General features: G+C 41.8%; 1 protein-coding gene across 19 annotated transcripts in view; it reads left to right on the top strand.

Annotated features, from left to right (window-relative positions):
• ebf3a (EBF transcription factor 3a) overlaps positions 1 to 21005 on the top strand; it is a 93981-nt gene that overhangs the window by 61737 nt on the left and 11239 nt on the right. For 10 of the 19 annotated variants that reach the window (XM_083556535.1, XM_083556528.1, XM_083556541.1 and 7 more), the window contains exons 9-11: positions 5311 to 5444; positions 7186 to 7312; positions 20365 to 20453. In XM_083556535.1, coding sequence (XP_083412661.1) covers positions 5311 to 5444; positions 7186 to 7312; positions 20365 to 20453 — 350 coding nt within the window. The remainder of the gene's footprint in view (positions 1 to 5310; positions 5445 to 7185; positions 7313 to 20364; positions 20454 to 21005) is intronic. The other 9 variants (XM_083556536.1, XM_083556532.1, XM_083556542.1 and 6 more) reach the window with 1 other exon arrangement.

Here is a 21005-nt window from a genome sequence, read left to right as displayed (position 1 = left end):
ATTTGACTGATTTCTCCTGATTTTTTTTTTCTGATTAGGGAAATACACATAGAACTCCGAGCATAAATTAAGCCTCACCTTGCCAGCACCTTTTCACTATTTTGTCATTAAGTCAAGTAGCTTTTGCGCCAACAAGCCATTTAAACCGCTAATATTTTTGGCCTTGCTGCTTTAAACCCATAACATTTGTATTTTCTGTTTTAATTATCCTATTCTAGCGCGCACACACCATACCGAGTTATATATATATGAGGCCATATGCTAATTAGTGGTTATATAGCAACCCCCTTGTTCTCGTGCAAAGGCAAAGCTTGCTAAATTATTTGTTTTTTGGACTTTTATTTGTTCATTTATTAATGACAGGGACAAAATGAAAATAGCTTAATTACGTGCTGGTGCCTTGAGCGCTGGAGCCGTTTGGCCCCTGTGACGTGTTGTTTGTCTCTCTTCTGTGCCAGTTTGATGGTAGGTGTGTTTTGCTTAGCAACCGCCTTTAATTAGGAGAGCAATTAAGAAGGTTGAAGCCTCTCCCCTTGTCTCAGTCGATCCCTTGGGGGAACAAGAGTCAGAGAGAAAAGAGAGGGAGAGAGAGAGAGAGAGAGAGAGAGAGAGAGAGAGAGAGAGAGAGAGAGAGAGAGAGAGAGAGAGAGAGAGAGGGGCCCAGCTTGTACGCTGCTGGTGCTACTCTTCTTCAAAGCTCTATTTGTAGAGCTTTCCTTACTCCATTTCACAGATTATTCATCCAGTGCCATCTTTTCAAGGCCATGATTAACATGTTTCAACAAATGTAGTCTTAGTAGAAGCGAATATCCTTAATAAAAAAAATAATATCCTAAAAAGAAAAACAAGGGATGAACTAAAACTGATTTACGATGGTTTCTTTATCATTTTTGCAATCCTGTCTGTTCTTCTACGAGCAACCATGATGTTTTAACAAGTCTTAAAAAAAACGTCCCATTGGTTTTAAAAGGTGTCCTCCTCTCTCCCACCACACACACACACACACACACACACACACACACACACACACACACACACACACACACACACACACACACACACCCTGTTTCTTTCACACCACTTAGCTACCTGGGATTTCTGCTGGCCCAGACGTCAAATTTAGGCCGAGCTGATATTGCCACTAGCCTCCTAATAAGGGACTTTAAGAGCGAACTGGGAACAGTTAGCGCAAAGGGAAGGAACAGATCCAACCCTGGACTTATGACTGTCATTCACCCACAGTTTCAGCCTTTTGTACCATAATCACTCCTGCTAATTTTTTTTTCAGGGTTATTTTTTATATAGCAAAAAGAAAAAGAAAAAAAAAGAACCTGCTATAGATGTGTGTTAGGACGATGCAAAAGTCATTGATCATATGAGATGAAATTGGCTCGATTTACTCTTTTGTGGCATGTGCGTGTAAGCGTGTGCATGTGTAAAAACGATATGGGACAGTTGTGAACCATAATCCTCTCCATATCCACACTCCGGTTGAAAGCTATAACAGAAAGAGAGCGAGAGAGAGAGAGAGAGAGAGAGAGAGACTAGAGACTATTTGAGATTAGAAACACATTCTTGGAAGTGATAAGTGCTCCGAGCGGGAAAACGCGAAGTGAGGGAGAGAGAAAGAGCAATAGAGAGACAGACATAGCGAGAGAGGTGCTGCTGTGTATCAGAGACGGTCTCGTCTTCCTCTAACGCTCTTATCTAATCATCTAATAAGGGCTAATGTTCCCGGACACTGAATTTACTCTGGCTTCTGATCTTCAACTAAAAGTAATTCCCTTTGCTGCTGCCCCAGTGGACTGCGGACTGCTCTTCTACCACCACCCCTTCTCCTCTTCCTCCTCCCCACCACTCTGTAACACGCCTCTCCATGTAACCCGGGCCACAAGGAACGCATGTGCACCTCGCCTCCTCGCACGCGGTGGTCTTTTTGGTGTTGCATCAAAAACACAGCGCCATATGCACATGATCAGAAACAACAAACTAAGCTATTTGCAAGACATGCATAAAGACACAACTCCATATGCACATAATCAGACAGGAAAATACTACACCTGCTGCGTGGAGCAGCGGCAGCACACACGCCCGCTAACACACACACACACACACACCTACAAGGTGGCGAGTTTTTAAAGAGGCACTCAATAAAAGCAGATAATCTCAGATTTGCAGGTTTGCAAAGGTTGTGAAGCTAAGTGAAGGAGACACAGAGAGAGAGAGAGAAAGACAGAGGACAATATGAAAGAGAGACAGCTTTCTTTCTTTCTTTCTCTCTCCCTCTCTTTCTCGGCATGTGCATTGAAGGCCTGCAGTTCCAGCTCGATTTGCATACCAAGTGGCGGTAATGTTGTTAGGTTTATGCAATAAAGACAAGCGGATCGCGTCTGCAGGGCTGTAGCCTGTTAAAGGGGGCCAGATGGGCAACACACACACACACACACACACACACACACACACACACACACACACACACTAGGTACGAGCTCTAATCCCATCAGCGCCTGGATCAGCCTGCCATCTGGCCATCCCCAGCACTATTGCGGCACGTTTTGGCCGTCGGCTAAACAAAGGGAGGCAGCATCAGGCAAGAGCGGACCTGTTCGAGTGTATTGTGGAGAAGGAGGAAGGTGACAAACACGGCGGCGGCAGTGGCCATGTTGCCATGGAAGAGAGTGCGTCTCTGATTAGAGCTTCACACCAGGAGAATAATACACACGGGGAGACAGCAGGAGGCCGGGACACACACGCCGCTGAAGTAGCTTCACTGCAGACACACTCATCACCTTCCTTTGGGTGTCCAGGATAGATTTTCGACAAGTATGACACAGTCGAGTGTAAACACTAGGGTGTCCAAGTTTGTTTTTAGGAGTAGGGGTCGGAAAAGACTGCGCCAGATCACACAAAAACACACCCTTCCATAGAAATTCTGTTTTCTTTTACTTGTTTTAAAAGCACATCAGCCAGAATGGGTCAGCGCTCCAAACTCTGCTACAAAGTGCTCCACTGTTTAAAACACACACAAAACATTTCTTGCTAAAAAGTGCTCCCATGGATAAATATTTATTTCTCTCTTCCTGGAAGTGAGTTGAACTTGGCTTCTGTAGCCAATGTCTCCTCTCTCCATTTTTCCATCAGCTGCTCGCACACATTGTGCCTGTATAGACTTAGATCGCTGTGTAATTCGTTTTGCCACACCTCCCATTGAACACATGTTTCCCCACTACCGCGTATTGAAAGTGTATGCAAATGCCGCACGGCAGAAGGGAAGGCGACTCGCGATCGCCATTTCTGCATGATGGGAGGAGTCAGTGCAAATTCCAAGGCAACGTGAGATGGTATTTTACCGCAGCTGCTCTCTGGCTCCTTACATGGGATTGCTTTTACATCACACACACACACACACACATATATGCAGACGTACACATATATGCATGCACAAACAGATTAGGGCCCCTACTTGGTCCCTCGCGTCTGCTCACCTACACAAAGTAAATTTGTTTACTGTAATTTTTAGTGAATGATTCGCTATAATTGGAAGTGTTGATGAAGGTCAGTCCCTTTGAGGAGCCGTGTCTGTCTTCTGAGACTTGATCTGCTTTCAAGCACTCTGCCTGCAATTAAGAAAAGCAAATGTCACTCGCAAGCCTCAGAAATGAAAATTTGTATGAACTTATTAGCATGAAGTCAACAGCTTTAGTTAAGGGCAAGCTCTCTCTGTGTGTGAGAGAGAAAGAGAGAGGGAAAAGAGAGAAAGAGAGACAGAAAAAAAAAGAGGAAGAGAGAGAGAGAGAGAGAGAGAGAGAGAGAGAGAGAGAGAGAGAGAGAGAGAGAGAGAGAGAGCATGGAGCCTCTGCTGCTCTGGGAGATGTGAGAGGAATGAGCAAATAAAAAACCTCCACTAGTCCAACATTAAGGCAAACAAAGAGAGGTGCCTTGTCTGGCCTGTTCTACACAACAATACCTAATGGTGATTAACTAGGCCTGGCTGTAGAGCCCATAGACACACACACACACACACACACACACACACACACACACACACACACACACACACACACACACACACACACACACACACACACATATCCACACATCCACAGATAGAGATGGGGATTTGACCCTGGCCATACAGTTCACATTCAAAGCTCATCATCATCATCATAATAATAATAATAATAATAATAATAATAATAATAATAATAATAATAATAATAATATTAATAAATAGCAGGCGAGCACGTGCAAAATATAGGCCTTTTACTGTTTTGGTATCAGAAGATTGCAAATTTGCTATAAAATCATTCCCAAGCATAAATGTCACATGTTGTTATTGCCCTCCTCCTGCCCTCCCTGCTAATAACTCATCGCTATTAGATTATAAACACATTTAACGATACGGCAAAAATAGGGGCAAATAAACGACACTTAGATTTCCGAATTAACAACTTACAAACATGGTTTAATAACAAAGCCGTACGATGAAGTCAGAGAGAACTGGACGTGCTGGGTGATGTCACGGCGGAGATCCCGGGATGATTTGTTGCTGAAAGGCTTTTTACAGGAAGGCCCAGTGTCTCCTGTGCATTATTAACCAGGCTGCTGAGAACACCGAGCATGAGAACATGAGGCCATTGTGTCGCGCTCACACCTCTATAATAACGATCGGAAAGGGGGAAAAAAAGATAAAGAACGAGAAACAGAAAGTGATGAGCTGAAGAAGAGCTCTAGATACAGTTGGAATCTAGTATTTATTACATAACATTGTCTATTCCTCATTCAGTGAAGATGGAGGGCTTAAAGCGTGCAGTTCAGTCGAGGTACATGTTTGCACTGGCTCGGGATTTGCTATACGGTCATGACAAAGGATATGGTGTGAGAAGTAACACGGCTCTGTGCTCATGGATAAATGATAGAGGGAAGGTTGTAAGGTCTAAGTAAAACTTGCGTCATGTGAAAAAAACTGAGCAAACCACTGCATCTATAATCGGCCCTTATGTCAGATCAGGGTGAATGATATTATATGTAGACCGGATTTAATCATTATTAACACCCAGAGTCGCTCCTCTCTCCCTCTGTGCATGCCTTCTAATAGCTGCTTAAAAAAAAAACGAGAGCAGCCTGATGTATGGCTGTGCCCTTTTGTTGCCGCGTGGCCCAAATCATTCATGCTTTGCCTGCTTTTGAGTTTAATTGCCCCTCGGTGAGGGAGTCAGTGTGTGTTCTGTATTTTGGTGAGTGTGTGTGTGGATGCTTGCGGGTGATAAAGCACGATCCTGAGCGGAATGTTTTCTGTCCTGTCATAAGCAGCTACCCCGTGCATAAAGGCCATTAGCCCCAGTGAAGGCTGGACCACCGGCGGAGCCACGGTCATACTCATCGGTGACAACTTCTTCGACGGCCTGCAGGTCGTGTTCGGCACCATGCTAGTATGGAGCGAGGTAAGCACTCATGCCGTTTCACTTTTGTAAAATATGGCGAAAGGGAAAAGCTTAGCTGTGTGGACACTTTTGACACTTTTGCGGAAAAATTTTACAAACCACATTACTCGCATGGCATTCAGTTTTAAACATTTTTATATATATTATGACATAAATAATACTTTAGATAAACTTTAACAGCATGGATATACTTTTATTCGAATTAGATGAGGATAACACAAGAGCATAGGTCATCAGAGGTGGAAAGACTTAAAAAAATAAATGTACTCAAGTAAATGTGCTGTTACTGCAAGAAAATTTCAATTCAATAAAAAAAAAAAAAACAAAAACAAAAACAAAAAAAAAAAAAAAATATATATATATATATATATATATATATATATATATATATATATATATATATATATATATATATATATATATATATATTTTTTTTTTTTTTTTTTTTTTTATTGAATTGAAATTTTCTTGCAGTAACAGCACATTTACTTGACTACATTTATTTTTTTAAGTCTTTCCATAATGTCATAATGTTATTTTTTTTATTATTATTCCAAATAAATACATGTTCACTGATAATAAATGCACTTAAATACTAAATATTCATAAGTACAACATTAATAATGAATGCTTTAAAAGAAATGCAAATTCATATGTGCAAATAAATGGTAGCTCAGTGGTTAAGGCTTTGGGGCTATTGCCAAGTTGCCACTCATGGGGCCCTTGAGCATGGCCCTTAACACTCTGTGCTCTAGGGGCACTGATTAAGGCTGACCCTGCGCTCTGACCCCAGCTTCCGAACATCTCATTGCTGAAAGGTACATATGACAAGAAAAAGCCCTTTTCCCTTTTCGATTACATTTACAGCATTTCTCAGGTGCCCTTATCCACATATTCATTTATACAACTGAGCAGTTAAGGGGTTAAGGGCCTTGCTCAAGGGCCCAACAGTGGCAGCTTGGCAGTGCTGGGATTTGAACTCACAACCATTTGATCAGATCGTCTTAACCGCTGAGCTACTCGACTATTAATTAAATGAAAATGAAGGTCTTTAAAGCATCTTGACAGTAAAACACAGACTATATAAGTGTACAGTGGACAGGGCGATTATTGTTCTGCTTTTTGTTTCATTCCACGTTCGTGTCAGATTAACGCCAAACAACAACAACGAGGCATAGCTGTAGATTAGATACTAATCAGTTTAAAGTCCCTACAAGCTTCAACATACAAGGTAGCGCTTCTTTAAATGAATGCTGATGAAGTTGTCTCCTCAAACATATTTCTTAGCGAGGCCCTTCGGAAAGCCAATCAGTGTTTATTTATTTCTTTTTTTATTCATTCTAATATTTTTTTCACCCCAATTTAATCACATGAGGAGATAAGGAATCAGATCAACCGAGCATGCTAAGCAGAGCCGTATCCACCAGGGCTTTGAGCGCGTTTTGCACCGAGCGGCAAGCTCTTGCAAAATAATCAAGCAATTAAGGGGTAAAAAAGTCGACAAGAAGAAAAAAATAGAAAAAAGAATGAGAGGCAATTCCAAGATGTGTTTTTTTTTCTTGAACTTGGCCCAACCCATGCTCTTTTGTCTGCATGTGGTAGGATGCAGATTGCTGACAGACTAATTTAGCATCCAAGTTGTAATTAAGTTTAGCAGCTAACATAGTTAGCATACAATAGTGGAGCATGCAAGGCAAGGTTGGCACGGTGTTAACAGGTTGTTCCCGCTGTTCCTTGACAGTTGATAACGCCCCACGCTATCCGAGTCCAGACTCCTCCCAGACACATCCCCGGGGTCGTGGAGGTCACCCTGTCCTACAAGTCTAAGCAGTTCTGCAAAGGTGCACCCGGACGATTCGTCTACACCGGTACGTACAGACAACTTTCATTTTTATCCTTGTTTCTTTTTTCCTACTCTTTTCCTCCCTACTCCTAAATCAATACTGTGAGCTGACATCTAGTTTTTTTTTTCTTTCTTTAACTCAATTCCTCTATATATCTATATATTTCTGCTTTTTCCGTTTCGATTATGCTCTCGTATTCTTCTCTCACTCTTCTCCCATCTTGTCTATTTCTCTATCCTTTCCTGGCTCTTGCTCACCCAGCTGAAATGTTGAGCGTAGGAAAGAAATCATCTGAAAATGAGCTGGGGCTTGTGCACTATATAAGCATTTTCCTCCTTCTTTCTTTCTTTCTTTCTTTCTTTCTTTCTTTCTTTCTTTCTTTCTTTCTTTCTTTCTTTCTTTCTTTCTTTCTTTCTTTCTTTCTTTCTTTCTTTCTTTCTCTCTCTCTCTCTCTCTCTCTCTCTCTCTCTCTCTCTCTCTCTCCCCATTTTTTTCCTGTCTGTAACCTTATCCTTTCTCTGTTGGAGTGGTGAAGAGGGCAGCTGCCAGCTCCTGTTAATCTCAAACCATTACAACATGTCCTTTCTCTTTACCTCTGAGCGTAAATACACCCACCTCTAATGCACATGTTACCAGCAGTGTGTGTTTGTGTGTGGTGGTGGGGGGTTGTATGTATGTGTGTGTGTGTGTGTGTGTGTATGTGTGTATGCGTTTGGGTGAGTGCTTGTTTGTCTCATATACAGAGCAAGCAAGGTCAGGGTGTAAAGGTGGATGATTGTATTTGTACTCTTGAATCAGTCTGTGTGTGTGTGGGGGGGTAGTTTTCAGAGAGAGAGAGTGTGTGTGTGTGTGTGTGTGTGTGTGTGTTTGTGTGTGTGTGTGTGTGTGTGTGTGTGTGTGTGTGTAAGACCTACCTAATCTCCCCTTAGTGTGGCTGATAGTGGAGGTGATGTGGTCACTCCATACTTGACCTGGAAGCTCAGTATCAGATCCCAGACTGAGCGGGACAATGAGATAATCATCAGGAATTAGAGCTCAATTGTGTGTGTGTGTGTGTGTGTGTGTGTGTGTGTGTGTGTGTGTGTGTGTGTGTGTGTGTGTGTGTGTGTGTGTGTGTGTGTGTGAATGTGTGTTTGGGTATGACATAGAAAGAGAAAGAGAGAAAATAGTGGGGGTTGGGGAAAGTTGGTTCTATGGGACACAGAGTTCCTTTAGGGGCAGCTGTTCCCCTTTCCTGCCCCAGTCTAGGCCGTTTAACCCCCCTGAGCAGGGCCAGACCACAGGCCAACAAGCCTTTGAGATAATGAAACTCTAGCTGGGGGAGCTGCCTAATACCAGGCCTGTTATATGAGCTCTGACACTAATGTCTGCTCTACAGACCTGACAAACTTCCTGAGCCTTTCACTTAGGCCCATGTGCAAATACTTAGAGCTGGGAATAACGACAAGTCAGACATTTCTTCTCATTATGTCAGTTTCCAACTGACATTTTTTTACCCCCAAGCTCAATATATCAGTATAAATATACATACATGTGCAATGATGACAGAATACAAACCCATCTACTACAATATTATCGCATTCTTGATTCCAACTGGTCAGAAGGTGTCTACAAGCCTAGCATGGACTTTCCATGACATTATATGTTTATGGATATTAAGAGTTTAAATTGTGACATAAATAAACCACGGTTGTGGTGTAAAATGATAAACACTTCACAGTAGTAATAATGACTCCTTGATGAATCACACCACCATAATGCTGAACTTTTTCCTAGGAAATGCCTTGCTACAGTTTAGTTCTTATGTAGTAACTATGTTATATAGCATATAATATACATATACATATACAAACTTAAATATAATATTAATATGAATTTTCATGTGGGAAGTGAAATTCTCCATGATTGAACCATAGCTTTCATTATTAACAAGATAATCCTGATCAATTCACATTTGAAAATAAGCTTTTACTTCCTTCCTCTTGTAGCTGTAACAGACACTAGTTCAGAGTGAATCATTTATAATTATTTCAGCATCATGGCTGCATTTGTTGATGCAGACTTCCCTTTATCTTTTTGTATGAACATCTCATTTGCATCTCTTTTTTCTTGTTCCCTCTCTTTTGTTTCGAATGAGGAGATTTATTGATCAAAACACATAACCTGCACATATAATGAGTTCAGAAATGGCTTCTATGAGCAGAGAATCCTAGGTGGTCCTAGTAGAAGCTTTTGCAAAAGTGTTTGGTGTGTGTGTGTGTGTGTGTGTGTGTGTGTGTGTGTGTGTGTGTGTGTGTGTTTACATACATAGTGTTCTTGCAGGTCTAAGTGGAATAATTGCAGGCTATTCTGGAGGAATTAGAGAAAATAAACATAAGCAGTTCTCGAGTGTTTTATGGCTGCATTCAATGGATGGTGACTGCCATTCATTATTTGGAGAGGCACACGTTTTCCCCAAATGTAGTTTGTTCAGGAAACGCACAAAAAAAAAAAAACAAACACAAGCAAACACGCACACGCAGACATACACGGTTCTTTGTACAAAATCGAGTCAAGGTTTTTGTGAACATTTGCTTTCAATTTAAGCCAAACACTAATGTTTTCTCTGCTTTTTTTTTATTACATAGAAACATCTTGCCTCTACAAGCGTGTTAGATAATAATCCTTTCACAAAATGTTTGACGGTGGAGTACTGTATATCGGAAAATATGTCAAATCCAATCCTCTGTATTACATCAGCCCATCTGTAGATAGCAGTGTTAATTGCGATTCATAAAGGTCCTTCACACTCACTTAGATTCACGCCGGGTGACCAGAACCAGCGCACTACTTTAAGAGTCGATAATTCTTCTCCATCATGGCAGCGTGAGCCACCTGTCGGAGAGGTCAACCCTCCCTAAGCAAATGTCTCTTGGCCGGCTTTAAAATGCAGGCCGTGTCCTCAGACGTTCCATTTTATGTCTCTAGCTCGAGTTTTATTCCTGACACCTCGAGCAGAGCGTCGGGGTCAGCAATGAAATGATACCCGCCGAATGCTCAAAGTGTGGCGGGCCAGGCAGAGCACAATAAAAACGGGATATGACATCGGAGTAGAGCGTAAGGTCACAAAAACATGGCGAGTGTGTAAGTGGTTTATGAGCTGAGAGTCCCTCTTCTAAAACAGAGTGTCATTTAATAACCATCATCCACGGATGCAGCGCCAGGATGGGTACGTGTAATCGTTTGTTTTGGAGCGTGCTGCGATGTGTGTGTGTGTGTGTGTGTTTGTATGTGAGGTTATTTACAACACCAGGCTCGAGGAGTTTATTGGCGTTTGCTGTTATTTTTTGCTCTACTTCAGCTCGTACCTTTGTATTTTTTAAAGATTTCATTTTCTTTCTTGCTTCATTTTCTTTCTTGTTGCAGTTTTTTGTTGTTGTAGGCACAAGGCCACTTTGGTGGCATCTGAGACTTGTATCAGTTACCCATTGATCAGGTCTAGTCCCGAACAGCCTGTCAGGAGGGTCTTTAAATTAAAAAACAAACAAAAAAAATTTAAATCAAAGAGAGACAGACGTGTTTGTCCGCCTGCCAATAGAAGCCGTTCGAAGAAGCTTCACAAGCTGATCATGCAATTTTGAAAGCCTCTTCCAGATGTTACCTTTAAGCTCCTCTATTGGATTTGACAGACTGTCCTTTTTTTTTTTTTCTTAACCATGTAAAGGATTTAAAACGTAAACAGTGTACATTCAAAGAGCAAGTAGCTTCTGTGTTCGTATGGATTACACTTTCAAACCTTTGCTTTTCAATGTCAAGAAGCGCATCATGTTCTCTCAATTATCTAAGAGAAAAGCAGAAAGAGCGTCGACTGGTAGGTGAAAGAAGAAGGGCTCGTGAGCACCTTGGCCAATCATTTAGATCAATGACAGCAATCATAAATATAGCTCAGCGTTGGACTCTAATTGCATCAAAGCTATTGCTTTCTATTTAGGTGTTGCATGGTCACTGCAAGCGCCTGGCCTCAATGCTCTACTGGAGCCAAGAGAAAGAAGGCAAGACAGAGAGAAAGAGAAGAGAGAGAGAGAGAGAGAGAGAGAGAGAGAGAGAGAGAGAGAGAGAGAGAGAGAGAGATGTAACACTGGAGCTCTCACCCCTCTGGACTATTTGTCCTAATCAGTGACACCCATTTACCAGAATTGCTTAAAATGAACTATACCTCATACAGAAATCGCACATTTACCGGCCACCATTTATCACACGGAAATTGAGGGCCGGTAAACTTTTCCTTTCCTCCGATGGGATTGTGGACATGCATCAAAATGTTAAAAAATGATTGGCGAAGGAGAGCTGTCACCCATTTATCAGGGCCGAAGAACATTATTTGCTAATTTCCCAACCTGCTATGTGACAGGGTGCTTCATCTTTGGACCCACAGTGACCGCCATGGCCCCTTTGTGTTATTAGTTCAAGTCAAGCTTTTTTTCTTCTTCACTCCCCTTTCCCCTGTACCCCCCCTTTCCCTTTTCATTTTTTTGACTGCCTCTAACAAGAGCCATTTGTCTATCATGCACCTTCTTGCGATTTCATTTGAGAAGACTTTAACCAAAGGCCACTGTCTGTACCTCAGAGGGTCTGACTCTCCTGGCATTGGCTCTCATTGGCCAGTGGCCCTGATAAATCACAAAGTTTCCTCGTCAAGGTGAAGGTATTGACTCGGCTGCGCCAAAACTGACAAAACGCGCCGAGAAGGAGACAGCCATTCATCATCCAGCCAAAGAGGACAAAAGGGTCGTCTCGCCACTTCACTCTGCAACATTTCAATTGACCTAGCACATGCAAACATACAGGAACACACAAACACTGGCTGTAAACTAGTTCGCTTTCTTATACTAATTGGCGAAATTTAAAAGCTATTAAAACCGGACATGGCCATTTAGAACCCTTGCTAACTTCAGCTCTGCTGGAGAGCCTCTTGTCTTTAAGTTGTTCTTGGACACGATCTAATAGAGGTCTTGATGCCATCGTGTAGGAATGATACACACGGCAGGAGATGAAGCCAGAAAGACAGGAGGCTGGCAGTAAATAAACTCTTTAAACAGCACATGAAACGCCGTATCGCTGGTTGATCAGCGGGCGATTTAGAAGAGACTATCGGCTCATCAACCTCTCTCCACCCTCAAACTGGATCAGATAGGCCTGCTCTTTCTCTATCTTCTCTCTCTCTCTATCTCTGTCTCTCTCTGACTCTCACTCCCACACAGAGAGGCATACAGTAGTAATCAGAAGCTGGGGGTGATTATGTAATCAACAGCATCTTCGTCACACCCCTTCATCCTCTTAAAGAAGTCAGTATGATCTCACTTCCACTTTTTTCTCTGTACAAGGCAAAAGAGTCTGGAACTGTTTGAAAATGAGGGGCATTTGGAAATGTATTCCTGTTTATTGCAGCCACTTTAATATTACTTCAACCAAATGAAAGCAGATTTTATTCTTTGGGATCGACTTAACGTTCTCTCATTAACGAGGAAAAGAGAAAAAAATTTGATTTTGATATAATTGGTTGTACTGGTTCCTTTCCTGGCCATTGCAGTTTTTGCTCGGTTTTTGCCCGCTTTAAATAGATTCGCCCTTACTCACGCACATTAGTTGTGCTCCGGTGACCAGAGCATTTTCTGATGGATGACTCGCACTCTCTCTTTCTCTCATCCTGTTCTCCCTTCTGCACCCCTCACCTATCCAGACCTGGGCATGGTATCCTCTTCCAGCATAGTTTTTATTTATAGATTAATGCTAAAAGCTACACCGTATTGACAGCGAGAGCAAACATAACTCATCTCGGATGAGGAGGGAAATAAATGCAGCAATAATTTAACGGATGTATTGATTTTTTTTTTTTTCACCCTGTCCATGTATTGATCGTCTTTTTTTTTTCCACAGTATTCATTTGGACATAAGATTATCAGACTGGACTGATAAGTCTGATTTCATTTAGCATAGTTTGGGTATTTAGGCATAAGGCATGTTTGTGTTGGTGGTAGTCAAAAGTCGAAGGGTTAACAACATCTGAGTAGGAAAGAAGATATAAGCAGAGTGGACAGTTTTGTATGTGGGTGTGGGGGGGGGGGGTGCTTTTTATTTATTTATTCATTTATTTATTTATTTATCTACTATTTTTTTTTTTTTACCCTCCTTGTTATAGTGGTAGAGCCAAAATGTAATTTGTGTCAGTGGAATAAAATATGAAAGGGTGCAATGGTCTGGAGAAGAGTGGCTTTCTGTCTCTGTCCGAGCGCTAGGAGTCTTCTCCAGTCTTCCATCCATTCCCACTCCAATCATCATGCCTGTATCGGTTCAAAGTTCATGAAATTTCTATGAGCATTGATTTGTCACCATTGATTTTTCCCCACCCTCCACCCTCTCCCCCCCACCTCCACTGAAGATCTTTGAAATTTTAATTTCCGGAGCATCTGAATTTCTTAGAGATGGAATAGCTCCTTCAGAGACAGCTAGCAATAAAATGAAGTTAGTGCCAGATCCAAGACAACACCAGCATTGAATTCTGGGAGAGTTTTTGTTTTTCACAATTTTTTTTCCCTCTTAGGCTCTGCTTTTGGATGCTGGAAAACCAGCAGCTTAGCATGTTTTCTTGGTGCTTTTGTTGGTCTCTATTTCTTCCCAGCAGCCGTGAGAAGTATTTTCCTCAATAATACAGACAGAGTGTGATAATTGCAGCCCATCGCTCTTGTGCCTCCTGCTTTTTTTTTTCACCTGGCCCACTTTATTCAATTAACAATCAGCGGCTCATTTCATAAACGCCCTCTGATATAATCAGTATTGGCGTTTTTCTGCTGAATTGGGGGTGTATATCGCTTGTCGGCGTCACTGAAATCACTAACCCCCTCTAGAGGCCCGGCCTTGCACTGAGCAACTTCTTTTTCTATTCAGTCTTTTTTTTCCCTGCATGTAGCATCCTTGCTCACTCTCTATATTTCTTTCAGCCTCATACTTAGCGTTCTCTGTACGGTTCGACAGTCACAAATGTCTCATTGCTCAGCGGAGATGACATGTCTGGGTTTGCTTGATGAAATTATAATTACCACGGTGGTCTGTTTTTTTGCAAAGAGGAAACTAACGATATTATTACAGGCATATGTTTTGAATGGATATATACGCAGCATTATTATTACGAGTTGAATTGGCTTAGCGAATGGATCCGGCAGTTAGTTTGGAAACCAAATGAATCCTTTCCTGTTTTTGTTATGCCAGCGAGAAATCGGAGTTAAACGAAAGCTGTGCTTTTTTTGTCGTCGTTGTTGTTTTTTGTGTTTTTTGTGTTTTTTTGTTTTTTTTTTAAATCCTCCGTCTGTCTCACTTCACCTTCCTTCCTCCACTGGGCTGGAACGATGGCTGTTTGGCATTAAAAGATGCTTCCTGTCTGCACTTTGTTGTTTTCCTTGGCGTTGGCATGTCTTAAATAAATGAAGGTGGGAGGGGTAGGGTGGGGGGTGGGGGCGGATAAAGACAGAAAGAGGGAATAAGATTAGATTTGTCACAGGCACTACTGTCCGAACTCATGGTATTTCATGCCTGTTTTAAACAGCCATGTTTTGTTCCCTTGAGAAAGCCCGCTCCGCTCAGACTATCACAGAGGCACGGCACTTTACCGAAACTCTTTCTGAACTGTAACCTTTCTTTCCTCCTGCTCTTTTCTTGCCTTTCCCTTAAAGGCCCTTTTTTCCTCTCTTCCGTCTCCTTGATTTGGGTTACAGAGAAAAGAAGGGGAAAAAAAAATAGCATGTGTGTGGTATTGGTAAGACTTTTTGATGGCGTAGGTGGAGCAGAGATAAGCTCGGAGCAGTTAAGTATAATTAGACAAAGTAATAGCAAGCAACGGCAATAAAGCCACTCATTATCTCATGTAAAGATATAGCCTTATCATAATAGGCCATAATGTGGGCGTGGAATGCCAGTCGAGAGCTCACGGTTTTCACTCATGTTTGTTCAAAGGAGCACAATTACACTAGCGTCTACTTATCAAAGTTACCCCCCATCCCTCCCTCCCTCCTTTCCTCTCCCTTTTTTTTGATCACTGACTTTCTGTTTTTCTTTAGATCCGAGCTCTCAAAAAAAGACACTCACAAATGCTGTCAAAAGTAACATTACTATTATTGAATTCAGCCCGATTACTGACAAAATCCACAGTGAAAAAAAAAGCAGATAGCAAAAAAAAAAAAAAAGAGCTGACAAAGCCTGAAAAAAGGCACGTTTCGATTATTTCCGGGTTTCCAACTCGCACCGTTGTCACACTTTGTTCTATCGTCGACTCCATTCCGCCGCCGATCCTGAGTGCCATTAACACCGCCAACGCCACTTCAGATCGTAGCACCTCGCTAACTCCGAGCCTGCATTCTTCCCCGAACCCGATCTGACGCATGACTGACAGCGATTCCCTTTCAAGCCTTTTTTTTTTCAACCGTCATATTTCTTTTCTGCAAGCTTTGGTCTTAACTTTGCTACATTTCATAAGTTCAAGATGCGCCGTGGCCCGTAATTCATCAGGATTTACGGCAGACGTGTCACTTTCTTTTTCTTCTCCGGGCTGTTATTATAGAGCGGCTGTGGTGTTGGGGTAAAAAGAGGCATGTCAGAGATATGTATCTTCTGGCGTGTAGGGTGTCAGGCGTGAGCAATGACAATGTACAATCTCTAAGAACAAGGTCAAAGTACTCCATCTCCGAGTATACAGATGTCCTGCTCGGTATGAAGACATGCTCATGTATACGCACATGAAAAAGTCAGTTTTTTCCGTCGTATTGACCTTTTTTGAGTAAAGATCGCTATTTAAAAAAAATTAAAGACAGAAGGGCGTTATGTGACACGCTAGTGTTTAGGATTTTATCCAATTGTTTCTTATAAACCCCATAACACGTTAAAACACCTAGACAGCTCCGTATTTGTGTCATCTAGTCAGAGTTGGTCTGTTTTCCGTCTTCTTTTTACCGCAGTAAAATCTCCTCGCTCGTTAGCGAACACAGCTCCCTCTTACCACTGGAGCTCTGTAGTTGTTAAGAGCGCTGTGAGCGATGCCTGCCCTGTTTGATTTAACACGCTCATTTACGCTTGTTAGCTGAGCAGCACCTTCCTGCTTCATTCTGGATGGATAGAACAAACAAACAAACACAAAGGAAAAACATGAGAAATTAAGATGTAAGCGAAATCCCTCAGCCACTGACAGGCACCAGGCCACTGATCAGACACACATATATATACGTACATATGTATACACACACTTAACAACTCAAGAGCCCTAAAACAATGGTGTCTGTGGTGTCCCCCCCGCCCTCTCTCTCTCTCTCTCTCTCTCTCTCTCTCTCTCTCTCTCTGTCTCTCTCTCTCTCTCTCTCTCTCTCTCTCTCTCTCTTTCCTACTCCCTCTCTCATGCTCTCTCATTATCCATGAGGTCAGCGAGCTGCATTGGGAAGAAGCGGATAGATCAATACAAATTATCCTTGAGCAAACCCTTGCTGACAGGCTGAATTGCAGCATATGTTTACCCAAAATCGGGCAATTTATCTTAATATCAGCAATGTAATGTGGGACAGGTGAGAGGTCACCCACTCTCTCCACCTCATAATTACCCGCCTCCAAAACAGGAAAGTGCTATTGATTGGCTGAGCCCAGGGCGAGGGGGCTGGCGCTGAGCCCACAGGGAGGGGTCACAGTCCGACCTGGTTCAGATAGACTGGCATCATTTCAGTGACTGGAGCATGTGTGTGTACTAGAAAGATTGCAAGAATGATTGTAAAGGTTTCAGATTCCCAACTCTACTCTGAATAAGGAAGGTGGATCTGATGTCAAGAGAGAGAGATCCAATAAGAGAGGTTTAAATCTTTTAAAATGTCCTTTTTTTAGATGAAAACAAAAAAAAAATGCTGTGTGGGTGATGCAAATAAAATGAAGACTTCTTTTTCTCCACCTCTTCTAATCAAACCTTGAGTACACACCAGTCATAATCTTTCTGTAACATGGCATACTCACCCTGAAGGTGTGTGTGTGTGTGTGTGTGTGTGTGTGTGTATGTGTATGTGTGGCAGTGATGCGAGAGATGGGTGTCAATGAAGGATCCGGTGACCTCTTCAGTGTCATTAGCATCCGATCAATAAGTGATGTGCATTTATCTCCATCAGAATGCATCTATTAAACCTTAGACACTGTCACATTCTCACCTCTATGTGTGTGGGTCATGGTGGAAGCGTGTGTGAAGCTATGCAGTGTGTTTTACCTTTCACTTTACTTTGTAGACCTATTTATGATCATTGAATTGGTGTGAGTTTCCCATGTGTTGCTTTAAACATTGTGAGCTATTCTAATGCTATACATAAGTAACACCTTCCTTGCCATTCCAGATCTATGACTTCACTGAATGATGTGCTAATATCAGGGTTTCCCTCAGTCTTAAATTCACTGTTCTAGATCTTAAATTATTTTAAACAGGTCTTACTACAAATGAGACCAACTTGCAAATCTGCTTTCTGTTATTTGCATGAATCTCTCTTGGATTGTACCACAGACATAAAACGGATTTTATTTTTCAGCAATAGGGAAATGCAAGTTTAGCGCTAATTTGTTTAAAAATAAAAAAAATAAATTAGGGTTTGGTTAAGGCCAACTGCTAACAACTTATTTGTTTGTGTGTTTTTAATGGCAGGACAGGCTTAAAGGTTCTTAAAATGTCCTCAAGTTGACTTGGTGAAATCTGCAGAAACCCTGATTATAAATGAGTATAATGCGAACCTTATATCAGCTTTATACTCATTTACCATACTTATCAACCTGTGGTGCAACTTCTAGAGAAGAACAACTAGGCAATGCAGGACTTGGGGAACGACTGAGAGAAAGACAGACTGAGAGAGTTACATCCTTGCAAGAGTCATGTCATGTAAAATCAATATGGCCGATCAATGCTGTATTAACAAGGCAGCATCTTATTTCTCATTCCTATGTGACACTGGCTTCAACCATGCATGATGGCATGTCAAATAGCATCACGCCTGTCAGTCATATGGGCACGGACACACACACACACACACACACACACACACACACACACACACACACACACACACACACACACACACACACACACGCCTGCACTGTGCTTGCATTCTTAGAGACACGTCTCTGACAGATATCGATCATTAGCTCCCACACTTTGATGTCATTTGTGCCACTTGATCATAAAGTCTACCAATTATTTCGAGGGTGTTCTTGTCAATGGAAATTTCAGTTTTTATGCTGGGAAGCGAATAAATAGATGAACAAGACCCAGTTTACCAAATCTACCGTACTATTAACATAAACACCAAAGTATGGTCTCAAAGTGTTATTAGAACAATTATTGAGAATAAATGAAAGATTTCCGACTCGTACAATGCAAAAAATAGCCAAGCGGGAGAAGGGAGACTTTAATGGACTTCCTTTAAGACACATGTGAATAAGCCGAACACGTTTTCTTAGACTGTTGCTCATGCTGCATGACACACTCGGAGGAAAGGGCTGTCTGCCCTCTTACGCATACATGAGCTCAAAGATGCCCACTATTGCATAGTGTCACCTTCATCAACAGGAGAATTTATGCCATTCCACCCATTCGGGCTACAATTTTATGTGTTTTTTTATGATATGAACTCATGGTCTGGTGACTTTTTTCATACGTTTTTCATGTTTTATACATAACAGATAGATTTGGTCAGGTCTCTATGATTTCATATTAACAATAATTTAAATAAAAAGCCTGTGTTTACCCGAGACCTGCTCGTTTTAGATCTAAACCATCGTAGAACCACCATCTATATCTACTTCCTGCTCTAGCGCCATAGTCTGATTAACAGTCCATGTATTAAAAACTTCTCTTTTTGAAAGTTCACATTAGACAGCTTTCAGAAGCTGTAAGATCTATGGTACATATCCATTTTACCTGCTCAGGTTGCATGTTCAGTACAGGCTGCTTCCTCCAGTCGGCTTACTTTATTTTATTATTATATTTTTTTCCTCCCCACTGGAGGAGAGTGGTAATAGACCTCCACCAGTTCCTCTAAAGCTTGTTAAACACAATGTGTGCAGTTGCAGCCAGTTGAGATTATGATTCATGCACTTGTATATGCAGCGGCCCTGGCCTCTGATTTATAACCTGCCCTGTTCATACTCAAAATTACTATTTTAGAGGGAGGAGGCTTGGTGTGTATGTGTGAGTATGTGTGTGTTCGTAGGTGTGTGTGTGTGTGTGTGTGGGTGTGTGAGAGGGAAAGGAAGAGAGGAAAGATTAATTACTATTTGTGGCCAGCAATTTCATGAGGCTAGCCCAACACAGCTGTAGAATGATGGCGCCCTACATCAGCTTGTAGTCAGCCATTCACAGATTATTAAAGCTTTGTAAGATGAAGTGCACCTCCTGCATCGTTTGCACTCAGGCAATAAGAAGGGCAAAAGAGAGCGAGAGAGAGAGAGAGGGAGAGAGAGAAGGATAAATCTGAAAGGGCCAATAGCCAGACATATGTCATCATCAGCTGCTTGCTATAAATCTAGTTGGTGATACAGCAGGAAAAGCCTGATGCAGACTTCAGCACACTGACAGACAGCCATGATTGCTGTGTGTTTGCATGGACATATATATTTGTGCGTGTGTGTGTGAGAGAGAGAAAAAGAGAGCGGGTTTAGAGTTAGGAGGGGTTCCAACCATCAAGCTCTCACACTGCCTCATTCATAATGTATCCAGTAAGCTCTCAAAATTTATTTGATCAATTACAGCCAGTTTGCTTCAAATAAGCGGGGTGGAGAAAAAAAAGAGAGAAAAAAAGCCTCCGACATTGAACGGCGGTGTACGAGGGTGTTTATCTGTATACCGCACACTAAAACTAAAGTACGTCCTCGCGCTTTATTCAAACACCCAAACCCGTCCGGATATTTGCATAGATTTGATAAATGATCGCAACAAACTTTATGTGTGCCACATTTCAGTTTTTACTGCTAAAGCCGAGCGCGTGCCTGAGACAGAATCTAACGCACAATGCCTGCTATGTTTTTTCTGTTTTGTTTAGCTTTGAACGAGCCAACTATTGACTACGGCTTCCAGAGACTGCAGAAGGTCATCCCCAGACATCCAGGTGACCCGGAAAGGTTGCCCAAGGTCAGTAAGCTTTGAGAACCCTGTGTGAACGTGAAAGAGTGTGAGAGAGAGAGAGAGAGAGAAAGAGAGAGAGAGAGAGAGAGAGAGAGAGAGAGAGAGAAAACGAGAGAGAGAATGAGAATGAGTGAAAGAAAGATGTTTATCGTGGAAATTTCAAAATGGGAAACGATTCAAGAAGCCGATGTTAGTACATCCAATCTCTATTGGCCAGTCGTCACAAATCAAATCACTGAGACACACACACATACACACAAAGCAGGCAACCTCGAGACCCCGGTGTTTGAATTTTGGCAGAATTGCGCAAACTTTCATTGTAGCGAAATAGTTCAATTAAGCATTTTTCCACTCCAGTAAGCAGTGGTGATTGTAATCGGAGCAGAGCCCTCTTTGTGATGTGTGATTATTTTGCTCTTGTTTTCCTTTCATTTTCCAAAGCTAGATCCACTTTAATCTTTTGTTTACAAAGCTTTCCGATATAAGTCCAAGCTATAGTGGGTTAATAAATGTCCCAACGTTAATATCAAGCATGCCCTCTGTGTTTTTCTTTATTAA

This window comes from Silurus aristotelis (genome assembly GCF_946808225.1).
Source record: "Silurus aristotelis genome assembly, chromosome: 12".
In the NCBI taxonomy this organism is placed as follows: Eukaryota; Metazoa; Chordata; class Actinopteri; order Siluriformes; family Siluridae; genus Silurus; species Silurus aristotelis.
Note: the sequence above shows the minus strand (reverse complement) of the source record. Positions and strands in the feature narration are given on the sequence as shown.